The 13,703-nt window shown below is 48.0% G+C and overlaps 1 protein-coding gene across 2 annotated transcripts; it reads right to left on the reverse strand.

Moving 5' to 3' along the window:
- Window positions 1-3,444: 3,444 nt before the first annotated feature.
- TRIM45 (tripartite motif containing 45) lies at window positions 3,445-11,890 on the reverse strand (the record flags this gene model as incomplete). 2 transcript variants are annotated; one of them, XM_079727929.1, is made up of 6 exons in its annotated part: window positions 3,445-3,593; window positions 4,484-4,610; window positions 6,695-6,809; window positions 7,635-7,764; window positions 9,001-9,734; window positions 11,388-11,890. In XM_079727929.1, the coding sequence occupies 6 exons, from the start codon at window positions 11,873-11,875 to the stop codon at window positions 3,445-3,447; spliced, it is 1,743 nt and encodes a 580-aa protein (XP_079584055.1). The 2 variants fall into 2 exon arrangements, with proteins under 2 accessions (XP_079584055.1, XP_079584054.1); XM_079727928.1 differs by having other exon boundaries at window positions 9,046-9,734; window positions 11,388-11,875.
- Window positions 11,891-13,703: the final 1,813 nt, after the last annotated feature.

Below are 13,703 nucleotides of genomic sequence, written 5' to 3' on the forward strand. Positions count from 1 at the left end.
CCATGCGCCTAGAACCTGTGCTCCACAACCACAACAAGAGAAGCCACCGCAGTGAGAAGCCCACGCACTGCAACAAAGAGTAGCCACCGCTCGGCGCAACTAGAGAAAGCCCGTGCACAGCAACAAAGACCCAATGCAGCCAAAAATAAATAAATTTATTTATTTATTTATTTATTTATTTATTTATTTATTTATTTATTTATTTATTTATAAAAGAAGAGTGATGCCAGATAAACCAAGTGAAGAAGATCTTTCTTGGAGGGGAAGGTGATCAGCTGTGTTAAATGCTGTTGATAGGTCAAAGAGGATAAAGATCAAGAACTGACCATTGGATTCCATAACATGGATATTACAGGTGACCTTTACAAGAGCTGTTTCAGTGGAGTGGTGAGGATTAAAGACTGGATTAGATCCAAGAGAGAATTCAAGGAGGGGAAGTAGAGATAGCAAACAAATTTTTTTTTGAGGTCTTTTTAAAGGGAAGCAGAAAAACAGAGCAGCTGTCAGAGGGGGATGAAAAAATTCTTATGGACTGATCTGTGTTCCCCGCAAATTCATAGATTGAAGTCCTAGCCCCCCAGTGTGACTGTATTTGGAGACAGGGCCTTTAAGGAGATAATTAAGGTTAAATGAGATCATATGGGTGAACCCTAATTCAGTAGGACTGGTGTCAATAAGAAGAGGGAGAGACACCAGGGATGCATGTGCAGAAAAAAGGCCACGTGATGACATAGGAGAAGGTGGCCATCTGCAAGCCAGGGAGAGGCCTCAGGAGAAACCAACCCTGCTGGCACCTTGGACTTCCAGCCTCCAGAACTGTGAGAAAAGAAAGTTCTGTTGTTCAAACCACCCAGTCTGTGGTATTCTATATGGCAGCCCTAGAAGTCTCATACAAAAATCAAGGGAAATTTGTTTTTTAAGATAGGGAATATTGTAGTATGTTTATTTTCTGAAATTAGCAATCCAGTAGAGGGTGAAATTACTGGAGCAACGTTCCTGGGTTGTAGAGATGGAATGAGAGCTCATATAAAAGTTTGCTTTTGATAGGCATGTAGGTAGATTTGTAGATATGGTGGGAAGGTCAGGAAATTCTCTTCTGAATTCTTTTGTTTTCTTGGTGAAATAGGAAGCAAGATCATAAGTGGAGAGGGGAAGTGGAGTACAAACTGCAATTTGAGGAGAAGAAAGTAGGAAATACAATTGTCTAGGAGAGTGGAGAATAAATGGACTAGAGACATGTCAGACTACTGGGCAATGCTAAGAGCCCATCAAGATCAGTGGTCATAGATTTAAAGGTAGACTAGTCATCATACATTCGTGTTTTTCTCCAGGATCATTCAGTTGGGTTAGATGGAGATCTGGATCTAATCTGGGGTTTTTCCAGGCAAAAAGGACAGAGGGAGACTACATACAAGAGTGTGATGATGCTCTGTAGAGTCTAAACTGAGTGAGGATGAAGGAAAGGACATGAGGCGGGGGAGGGGAATAGTGGGAAGGTGGTCACTGCACTGGGGATTCTAGGGAGGTAGAAGAATTAGTAGAGTCAGGTGGGTGAGCTGGAAAGATGGGAGGTTGTGGTTGCAGGAGGCTTGAAATTGAGATGTAGAGGGAGCAGCTGGAATCAAGGTCTAGGGTATGACTGACTGCTGGGTGAGGGAAAAAGGAACATTAGAGTCATGGAGTTAAGATGTCTTCGTGGATATTGAATTATTCTAAGACTGATGAGGAGTAGTACTGGAGTAGCAGCAAGTTTGGTGCTAAAATCTTCAAGGAAAAAGGGGGAATGACTCCTACCTGACCTCTGGGCCCAGTGATTATAACGAGTGAGGAAGAGCAAATAATTTCAGAGGGTTACAGGGCCATCAGGGTCTTCTGGGAATATCAAATTTTGGTCAGAGAGAGGGCTGAAGGGAATCTTTCCAGAAAAGGGAGAAAATATAGTAAATATCTTTGTATTTACAGCTACAATGTAGCTCACGTCTATCAGCCTTAAGGAGGAAATTTTTCCAGGATGACCTGACAGTGTGTTTTGTCTAATTATTTCACGTCCTTTGCCTGACCCAATTCACCATTCCAATGAGTTACTTCTTAATGGATCTTAGATTGCAGATTTCAATAATTATATTTAATGCATGCTGAGTTTTTGCTATATAAGAAATCAGGTGTCCCAGAAGAACACGCAAACTATATACAGTGAAGGCCACGGCAGGGCTGGGGCACCAGTGCTGTGTACTTCCTCTCCCAAGAATTCTCTTCAGTTAAGCAGGCATGCTCTAGGAGTCAAAGCTTCTAGTTAACTTCCTAGGTATACAGACAAAACTGAAGACGGTTCTTTAAAGGACAAAGAGGGTGAGAGATGTGAGGAGGATGAAGGTATCTGGATCGCCTGGCCTGAGTACATCTGCAAGGAATTTATGAGGTCCATTTGCAAATGCATATTTCAACAGCATTCCCCTTTATTTACTGACTACGTGTCTGCCCCTGACCAAACAGTAATCTAGGCTCTGGGGTTATGAGATGAACGTGGTGTAGAGGGGAAGTGGCGGACCTCCACCTAAACAGCAATATCACATTATAATCCATTTAAAGTGTGCTAGCAACAAGTGGATATGAGGAAAGTAAGTTTTTATTCTCTGAGGGAAATATCTAAATAACACGTAGCTCAGGGAGAAATAAGAAAGTTATACATCAAAAAGTGAGGAACTAAATTACCCCCGTGAGTGCTGAATTCCAATGGCATGGGTACCTCCATGTCTGTACAAAACAGAAAGGAGCCTCCTTGGTACAGAAAGGACATTTTTTTTTTTTTTTGAGGGGGTGATACAAAGTTTATTCAATTAGATTTTTCTGTTTACAACTGAGATCACATCTACATACTATATTGCTAGTCTACATGAGTACATTATTTCTAACGAGTTTATTAGACTTACAACGAATGGGCTCAGTCATACAAAAACATGCACACACTGACACTTTTAAAACAGTAATGCATACATTATACTCCTATAAAGCCAGCTTTGATTAACAACTGCTAGTTTCAAAGATCTGTCTGCTTTTGAAGATGAACTAAGATACACACTGTATGATTCTCAAATCTATTTTACCTATTTTGTATGGTCACTCTCCTACTGGACTACAGTATATATGTTTTAAAGGGACACTAATGAGGGGCACCATCTGGTATTAACTTTAACCAGACAGCTGGCTGCCTCCCCTCCCCCCAAACAGCTTTGGCCAAGAAGAAGAGAAAGGTAGCGTGGTCTGTGGTGCTCAACTACCTGCACGTACAATCAGTGAGTAACACAAAAAGGTACTTGGACTGGAGGGTATAACATAAGGCACTTTGTTTTTAATTCCATCAGTTTCTTCAGAATTAAGGTCAGGGGTCCTCTGGTGATCTGAAGCCATGCTGGCCGCAGCTGTGACCACAGACCCAGGAAGCCGTCAGAGGGCCACCGTCCTCAGTACACTCCTCGCTGCACTCTGCCCACCTGCCCACGCGCATTCCGACTTCTCGGTAAACTTCCCACAGCACGACCAGTGGGGGCGCCCCGGGTGGCCTTTGTGTCCGTGGCCACAGCCTAGGTAGCCACCTGCATGGTTCAAAGAGGAGAAGGGAGAACCACCATTAGAGGAAAGTCCAGCGGTTACCATGGAAATTAATGCTCCTGGCGACATTCAGACTCATGGATGTGAAAACGTCTAATAAAAACCCGGCGAGAGGAACAAGCTATTCGACGCCTCTGTAGTCAGGAGAACTCTGAAGACTGATGACAGCAAATCAATTTAGGTTAGCTGAAGTTCTAAGAAGAGTGTTATTTTAACACTCTGCTAACTCAAAGAGAAGAACTGGTTTGGATTTTAACTGTAACATAATCTAGATGAAAGGGAGGGGCAGAGTGGTGGAAATAAACAAAATAGATCCTGAAGCGTTTATATGAAAGTTTACAACAGCCTATTAAGGCGCACCATTGGAGTAAGGACACCACAGAATACTGACAATAATTAGATCTCTTGCCTGAGCTGACGCTCTTGCCCACCCTCCCTTCTCCCAAGAAAAGAGCCAGACCTGGTTCAGTTAATTTATTCATCTGTTCTCCCATATCCCTGCCTTGTTTGGAATTTCTGTAAGGTTTTAAAAGGATCAGAGCGGGTTTACATCTTTGACACTGCTCAGGCTGTTGGAAAGGGTACAGGCTGAAATCGAGCATTCTAGGAGAAGCACAGGGCTCCTAGGATTGGTGAGCTGTATCAAAACTAAAAAACTCAGAACTTTGCAGCTTGCTATTTCAGTTTCCAGAACGAAGAAGCTTTAAATGAAACTTCTGGAACTGTGATATATTTATATGCACAGACTGCATTCCTAGAAACAAAGCCTAAGTCTGAACACCCCGAAGCTGGTCGCTGTGGTAGTTGATCCCGCCGCCGGGAGACAGCAGCAGAGGGAGAGCGAGGGCTTTCAGGAGCGACTGGTTCTCCTTACCCGGCATGGTGCCTCCACATGCGCAGCGAGCAGTCTTCTGGCCTCCGCTGGAGCAGAACGTGCAGCAGTGAAACACGCCTGGGTGTGAGCGGTGCCGTTTCCTCACGGTCACAGTGAATGGTGAGCCCTTCAGTGTTCAGACCAAGAGCAAAGAACAGCACCTTGTGAGTCAACAGGGGTGTGCTGAGCATCACACATACTAAACGGAGTGTAAGTCGCAGGGCCTGTCCCTGGAGGGACGAGGACAGCAGGAGGGAAACAGCGACTGGGGGACAGCAACCAGCTGGGCGCTGAGCTGGACGAGGCCAGATACAAATGCAGTGAGGGGGAGTCAAGGAATCCGTACTGCTCTCCCAGCATGCAGACCACCTGACGCACTAGGAAACCCAACCGTGCTTTCACATCACTGACCTTGGTCTCTATCTCCTCCATTCCTGAGCAAGTTTGGGTAACTATAGAGCACACAACCACAAGGTGAGGACATCTGTGGTCCTTTCTCCAGTTTCTCAGCCACACACCCCCTCCCCTCACATACTGAGCCAGCTCCTCTCCTTCCATCCCTCCATCCTGGACACAACTGTTTACCCATCCCCTCACTCTGGGTTGGTGAAGATAGATGGAAGGGAGGAAGGTTAAGAGCCTGTGGTTAATAAAAAAATTCTCAGATTAGAAACTCTCCTGCCTCTTTTCCTTCAAGGATAACTTCCATTCTCCAATTTCTACCCTATGTTAAATAGTAAATATTTAATAAGTGTTGCTATGTGCCTATCCCTGCGTGAGAACCACACGTTCTGCAAAAGCACAAAGCAGAGAGGCTGGCACCTTAGAAGCCTTTCAAATGTTAAATCTCTCTTCCTTTAAAGAGTTTACAATCTATTTTAAAAACAACCTGGAGTTCAAAGCTATGGGTTCAAATTATGATTTTGCCACACAGGTACTGTGTATTGTGGCAAGTTTGTTTTCTCGGTCCAGTCGGATGATGATCCTTATGCCTCAAGTGATTTGGAGGAAAAGTGAAATAATGTTTGTAAAAACACCTAACTCGGGCTTCCCTGGTGGCGCAGTGGTTGGGAGTCCACCTGCCAATGCGGGGGACACAGGTTCGAGCCCTGGTCCGGGAGGGTCCCACAGGCCGTGGAGCGGCTGGGCCCATGTGCCGCAACTACTAAGTCTGCACGCCACAACTACTGAGCCTGCGCGCCACGGCTACCAAAGCCCACGTGCCTAGAGCCCGTGCTCTACAATGGGAGAAGCCACTGCGATGAGAGGCCCACGTACCACAATGAGGAGTAGCCCCCACTCGCCACAACTAGAGAAAGACCGCGCGCAGCAATGAGGACCCAATGCAGCCAAAATAAATAGATAAAATAAATAAAATTACAAATAAATAATTAATAAATTTAAAAAAAACCACCTAACCCATCTGACATCCTGTAATTAGGCAAGCAGCAAGTAGCTATTGAATATGAGTCTTCCTAGGGCACAGACCACAAGCCTAACACGTCATGATGCTCTGTGGTGTTTTATTGTCCCTGTCAGCGTTGATTTCTGGTTGGGGGAAACCTCTGACAGCTCGAATGTCAGCAGAGATTCTGCTGGACATGTTGAGTATTACCCAATTTTTAAAAATTCATAATCTCTAAACCAGAAAGTGTTACATGTATCTGTTACATGTATCTGTGAAGGTAACAGACAAGCATATACATATAAACAGAGTAGAGAATTATCTGGGCAGATGGTTAGGCAGATAGATGACTGGTCAGTCAAGAAGAGAGGACATAACTCTCCCAATGGTGTTCCAGTAAGTCCATGTCTGGTCATAGTCTGAAAAAGCTGGAAAATCCTGAGCTAGATTGTATTGCTCGAATGTGTGTATGCTTGTCTGCTGGTAGATTGGCCCCTCTGATCAAGGCATCTTTCCCAAATTAAGAATTCCAACAAACTGGGAGAATGATAAAATACAAGCACAACTGCCAGGAGGTAAAGTAGGGATAGAGAGTTCTTACGGTCACCAGCATCCTCTCGTAAGAATAAGAGCTGCAAAATCTGGGCCATTTCTAAAGTGAGGCGAAGTAAGAAGAGAATCCTGTTCAAGCCCTCTATACAGCTGATCCTGTGAGAAATGTCTCCACATCCTAAGATGACAAAACCCAGGGGGACCAGGGTGAAAGGAGGTCACCGAAAGGGAAGCACCAGTAAGGTCTCACTCACCTGCACGTGTTGTTCCTTGACACAGACGAACACAGTATAGATGCCAGGTTCCTTGGGGGTATAGGAAACGTAGTATGTCCCATCCTTGTTATCGTGGACCATCGTTTGGACTGGACTGGATGGAGGTGAGAGTTCAAAATTATCACTCATTCTCACAAGCCTGCTTCAGTTGCCTACTATTTTAGGTTGTAAACTCTACACCAGCGGTCCCCAACCTTTTTGGCACCAGGGACTGGTCTCGTGGAGGACAATTTTTCCACGGATGGGGTGGGGATGGGGGGATGGTTCAGGCGGTAACGCGAGCAATAGGGAGCGGCAGATGAAGCTTCTCTTACTCACCCGCCGCTCACCTCCTGCTATGCGGCCCGGTTCCTAACGGGGCTGTGGACCCCTGCTCTACACCATAAATCCAGTATTAATTTTAAATGTCCCCCAAGCAGGATGTATCTTCTACTTGTCTCGGAAATTAATTTTACAACAGAAGGTAAGCAACATAAATGCTGACTTAATCTGATGTTCTCATGAATTCCTTGAAAGCGTCACTGTGTTCTCTCCCGTCAGCTTCTGTTGTACCCTCCTGCTCTTCGTCCTCCCTCCTCCCTCCTCTAATTCCAGAGACGTATAACTTTGCTCCCAGCACAGTTTAGTAGCAAAGTGAGGCTGAATTTTGAGAAGGGCGCCATTCAGTCTAACACGGAATATTTTTCAGTCTATTCGAAGCTTGGGATGAAGACAGTCTGAGGGGCAGATCGGACCTTTGGGAGAGAATTGCATACGGGCCTAAAACCCACACAAGGAAACACATCTGGTCCACTTGGTCCTATTGCACGGGGAGGTAGGCTGGAACTACTGCAGTTACAGCCCCACTACTGCAAAGGACCTCGGGTTTCCCGTCGCATCACCGCTCATTACCTGTGACGCCTGAGTGTATAATACAAACCTGTCTTTCTTATCTTTAGGGACTACTGCGACTTGAATGTTCTCTCCTCCCCTGCCCATGCTCTCTCCTGCTGCATCCTTACAAATGACGGTGAAAGAGGCTGTCTGTTTCTCGCGGGCTCTGTGGAGATCTGCGGAAGATAAACACTCCGTCCTCACCTCAAAGGCCAACTGCGGTGACTGTATCCCCAGATCAGACACCATCTTGCCGTTTCTCTTTAGAACAAAAGGTTGTGTTTCCAGTTTCCTCCCTTTCCTTTCTCTCCCTGGCATACCTCTTGGGAGTCGCTCCCGGTGAGCCTGCTTCTGTCTCAGCCAGCAGCTGCTCTTGGATCATATAGGATCCTGGACCTTAATTTCAGCCTTAAGGAAGCTTTGAAAATACTCAGGCTTGATGTACGTATTCAGAGGAAAAACCTCTGGACACCGTGAGAGAGGCTGGTAACCCCAAACTACCCTCTCTGAGCTGCAGATCCTGCTGGAAGAGGCAGGGGGTACAGGGTGACCACCTGGGACTCTTCATGCTGTGAAGTCCTCCACAGTGTGGTAGCTGTGCCATAGTGTTGGGGGCATATTCAGTATCTACAGCCTCTGGTCCAGAAGTCAGATGAAACAGGCTTCTTAACCTGGGGTTCGTGAACTACTATGAGGCCTTATGAAGGGTCTAAGAATCTCCTGAAATTGTATGCCCAAATTAATGGCTGTTTCTTGGGGAGAGGTCATTCTCAAAGGGATCTGTGACCTCCGAACAGGTAAGAATTCCTGTGCCAGCTAGGATGACTCTACAGTAGAGTCTTCCTGTGAGGACTGATCTGTGAAATATATGTTTGATCAATGTGCTTCCTTTAGGAAGAGAACAATGTGGTCAAAAGAAATTGTTTTTCCCCTCTACTGACTGAAATGCCTACCATTTTCCTTCAAATGCCAACATGTGGCTTACATGAACCAAAAAGGGCATAGAAGCAAACCATAATCCTGTCATCCTCACTCCTCAGAAACTCTCTTCAGAACTTGGTCCAAGCCATCCTCTGTGAACAGGCAGGATTCTGCCCTGCCCTGAGGTCTATGCTGTTATCTCCTATGGGCACTGCCTCTGTCCTGTCAGAGAAACAGCATGATCCTTGAGTTCCTTGGTAGTTACTACTTTTCTCCACTGGAAAAGGGTCAAGCTTCACCCCTGTAGGGATCTTAACTGTACCCTGACCAGAACAAATCAGAAAGAAAAGGACAAGGGTGGGGTCACCATCCATTGGATCCATATGTCTCTCTCCCTAGCTAAATGAAGGCCATGGCTGAAAAAGCCATATGTCTCTAACACCATGTCCTGTCCACTGTCCTCTCAATGCCAGTGGGAAATGCCTTCCTACCTTCCCCTTGAAGGACACATTTGGCTGGATCGACCTCTTTGGTACTGATGGCCCCATAAACTTCATAGCCACGGCACAGGCCTGCTTTCTCCTTAGGAGAGAAGGTGATCTTCTCGTTCACTCCAGGACGGGCACTATATGCCACTTTGTTCAACTTTGTGAGCCGTTCCATGACCACCCCTTTGGTGATGAGGATCTCCAGGTCGGAGCCACTGGTCAGCAAGTGCTCGGTGAACTCCACTCCGGTCCGCATGTCTGCCAGCAGCTGCTCCAGCTGTGCCTTCTGCAGCTGCAGGGAGTTTTCCTTCTGGATCCGGATGTCTTCCAGCTGCTTCAGCAGCTTGTCCCGATGCTCCTCGATGGCCTTGATGTAGCCCTCGGAGAAGCTGCGGACGTCGGCGGCCACGGCCTCCACCCGTTCCTGCAGGGCATGGTTGGTCCCTTTGATCTGTGCCAGCGCCTTCTCCAGGGCCTCCACGTGGGGCTGGGTGCCTTTGAGGAGCTCCCGCACGGAGTCCCCGTGCTTGTGGACAACGTTGCTGGCGAGGTCGCAGGGGTGCTCCCGGTGCCCCTCCACCATGCAGTCCCGGCACACGGGCTGGTCGCAGAGCTCACAGAACAGCCTCAGCTCCTCCGCAGGGTGAGCAGGACACGGAATGGGTTTCCCAATCTGGCTGTAGCCTTTCAAGTCTTTCAGGTCCACCATGGCGTGGTAAGTCGTCTTCTTCTGCCGCCTAGGGGCAAACAGAGTCGGGGACGGGAAATGAGGGGAGAATTCTACTTGGGAAACAGTCCAGCAGTTTTAAGAGCACGGGCTCTGAAGTCCAGCAAATCTGGGTTCCGTTCCTCATTCTAACCTCTTACTAACCACATGACCCTCTCGGATTCCAGTTCCTCTCCCGTACCGTGGGGATAATACCTACCTGAAAGGGCTGTTGTATAGGATTAAATGACAGTAGGCTAGGGCTCTCTGACTCGGCACCTGACTTTGCCAGAGGTTGCAATGCTAAGGCTACATCCTGGAACTTTCCCCAAAGAATTCATTTGTCAAGTTTAGGCAAGAGCCACAGCCTACTCCTGCAGCAAGCTAGAGGGGAGAGCAGAGTGGAGACCCAGCAGCAAGAGACCAGACCTGTGCCAGATGGCATAGCAATAAACCTCAGGCAATTAAAAAGCAGCTAGCTGGCCACGACAGTCTCCCTCAGCTTCCACCTAACACTCTGGTAAAGCATTTCCTTTGACTAGTGCCTACGTCACCCAAAGCGGCAAGCTAGAATTTTCCTCAACAAGAGTCATCAACATTATTAGACAGAGCAAAATCAGGGGTCAGTAAAATCAAACCTTTAATTCCCCTTTTCTGTAGCCCTCTAGAGATTCAGGGAAATCCCTAGAAACCATGGTAACTGTTCAGATTTTCCCCATTAGCATTATAGCAACATCAAGCTTACATGTCTATTCCGGCACCAGAAAAGTGGCTGTAGACAAAATAGGGTCAGCTGTTTAGCTGGCAGCAAAGTAGTCAAAACACAAGTTAAAAATAGAAAGACCCAAGACTACTAACTTGTTCTGTTGGTGAGGCCAGAAAACACATGGAAGGCAGAACTTAAAAACTACGGTAGGCTAATCCTAAAACCTTGGCCATCTTACACTGTGATGTTCTGGAATAGGGGAAGGGGGTCTGAACGGGACAAAGTGATTTATGTGACAAACTATTCACCAAACACCCTAAAAGACATAATCTGCACCCCAATACACACCTACCAGCCCACCTCACCAAGTTCCAGAGTAACACTAGGGTACAAGGCAAAGGCTGGGGTTGTGCCCCACTAATCAGCACCTTATACTGGGAAGGCAGCAGAGATTAGTAGCAAGAGCATAGAAGGGCAGTCAGAAGATCTGGATTTTAAATTCAGTTCTGTTATACACTACTTACCAGCTATGGGACCTTGGCAAATCACATACTGCTGAGCTTCAGTTTCCTCAAATAATAAATAGGGATGAAAACATTGCCTGCTTTTCTATGAGTTGCAAGGATCAAATAAGATCGAGGGCAGGGGCTTTGTCACTATACTCATTCACTTTCTCTAGCACCTAGTACAATTATTCACTATACAAATGATTGATGATCCAAGGAAAGTGTAAATGTGCTTTGTAAACTGAAAAGGACTCTGCAAACCTTTGATGCTATAATTATGATGGGTATTATATAAAGGCTGCAGGAGTTAACTACTGTTCTGGAATATCTGTAGTCGAATTGTATATTGCTCTCTGACCTTCCATGGAATTCAAACTTTCCTTTCCATCTGCTCACCAAGGTTATTTCTCTGTCTTGACACCTCTTTGTACTCCGTTCTTAAGCCACACCAGGTGGGGTATCCCATCTTTACCTATGAGCCTGGCAGCAGAAGTGGCAGAGATTGGCTTTGCAGGTCTGACACTTCTTCTCCACTTCCCTGTCGCTGCACAGGTCACACACCAGGCCCTGGCCTTCCCCACGCAGACTCTCCAGCATCACATCATTCATGGCCAGGTGGTCTATGGTTAAAGCCTTCACTCCACCCATGGGCAGGTCCACCTGAGCATCACATACCGGACAGAGGATGCCAATCTGCGGCTGCAGAGTGCGTGGCTTGAGTTCCTGGAATACTGACCCCTCAGAGCTTGTGTCAGAGTCTCCTCCTCGGATGTCCACTACTGAGAAGGGTTCCAGCTGCTCCAGACAGTTGGTGCAAACTGTGTGCAAACAAGGCAAGAGCCTGGGGGCTTTGAAAAGCCCCATGCACAAAGGGCAGCGAGTATTGCCTGAATTTCCAGATGTGGTCCCACTGGGGAGTTTGCCCACGAAGCCCAGCAGCGGCTTCCTTTTTTCTGCCATATTCCCTACATTTGTGCTCAGTATCAGAAAAGGCCCTGGGCAGTTTTATAATGAAGTAGTATGTGATTAGGCCCACCCAAAGAGAAAGTTTCCAAAACTTGAACAGAGACTATGGGGACTCTCCCTTTGGCATATCAAAGGGCAAAAAGGAAGAAAAGGATTCCTCAAAGGAACCACCCACAGATCTCAGCAAGGCCCCCTCCTTTGCAAGGCATCCCATACCAGACACGCCCACGCCCTCCTCTGTCTCTCCAAGTCCTCTTCCCCGGAAGCGCTTACAGATTTAGGTCTCCAGCTAGTCCTGAACCCCTGCACCTCCATCACCCTCCACTACAAGCCCCCTCCCACCGCCTGCCCCACTGGTCCCGCGCCCGACACACGACAAGTGCCACCCCCGCCCCCTCGTGATGAGGTAGGGGGCGCCTCCCACTCCTTCCCTCGACTGGGTCCTCCGCGGAAGGCACGCGGCGGACGAGGGACCTACGAGACCCCGCCGGCTCCTCGGTTGCCACCGCCTCCCCACCCTTTGGTCCAAGGTGCCCGACGGCCCTGGCCCCTCCTCGCACCAATCCCAGCCCGGGGCTACTCAGGCGAGCCCAATCACCGTCCGAGAGGGGCGGCCCTTGCCGCTGCGGGCCCCACCACCCTCCAGAGTAACACCATCTGCATCCAATAAGCTTTGGAAATTCCACATCTTCGCCTGTCCTCTCCGGGGAGGGGCGGGATCAAACTAAGGGCCGGAGGCGGGGCGGCCTGAGGGCTTGGGTCTCGGAGGAGAAAAAGAGTAAAGCTGGGAGTGAGCGGCATAGTATAGCCAGCGTCACCATTTCACGGCGACTGTCTCCCTCTCTACGGCTGTGGCGATCAGAGAGGCTAGAGTACCACTTAAAAAGCCGCGCTGATGTGCCAGGGGTACGGCCTCCTTTGCGCCCTCGGATTGGTCCCACCAACCCAGCCTGCGCCCTCTCATTGGTGGGTGGCGCTGTCAGGTGGTCCCGAGCTCTGCCCAGGGCTTGCTGGGAGTTGAAGCAGGATGAGATTTCCTGGTTCTCGAGCACTAGGACATAGGGACTGGCGTTTTTTCCTCGGCGCGGCTGAGAGCCTGCGAGTTCCTCTCTGGGCCTCCCAGCTTATTTTAGTTAAGGAGTCCTCGAGGCCTAGCGTGCTGGTTGCCAGAGCTTCTAGAAGCGGCTTACCGGCTCCTGGCTTTTCCGGGCCAGACTGGTTCTGAGGACGCGCGTCAGGGAGACCGTTGGACCCAGGTCTAGCGTTGCCTTCGTTCGGCCAGCGCCCGGGAGCTCGACTCCAGATTCCCTGGGGCTGGAGAAGCCGTTGTTTCGTCCGTCGGGGCCAGAGGTGCAGATGACTAAGGGGTTGTTTGTCATCCAGAATTCTACAGTTTTGTGTAAGAGAAGCAGGGCAAGTTTGTCCGCTGTTTTCATCAATCAGGGGCGGCCCGTGACCGGTCACAGTGGGATAGTGGAAGATGTCAAAGAGAGATAAGTCCTTTGTGGGCTCACAAACTAATGGGAAGATGAACACATCAGGCACTCTTTCCTTCACAGTTTCTTTGTCTTATAGTGTCCTTATGAGGCGTCTCCTGATTTGGCCTTATAGGGGATTTGCTACACTTGGGCTCTAGGACCTGTATCTCTAGAATTACAGAAATGGTAACACTCTGGCTCCTTACCCTCCACTTGTTCTCCTTATCTTAAGCCCGTGTAGGATGTCTGATTATCTATCTCACTGCTTGCTTTGTTAATGACTTTCCCTACTTGATTTGGACCCAATGGGCAGCTGTCTCATTGATGTCTTCATTATCCATTTC

The sequence above is a fragment of the Hyperoodon ampullatus genome (genome assembly GCF_949752795.1).
Source record: "Hyperoodon ampullatus genome assembly, chromosome: 2".
NCBI lineage: Eukaryota > Metazoa > Chordata > Mammalia > Artiodactyla > Ziphiidae > Hyperoodon > Hyperoodon ampullatus.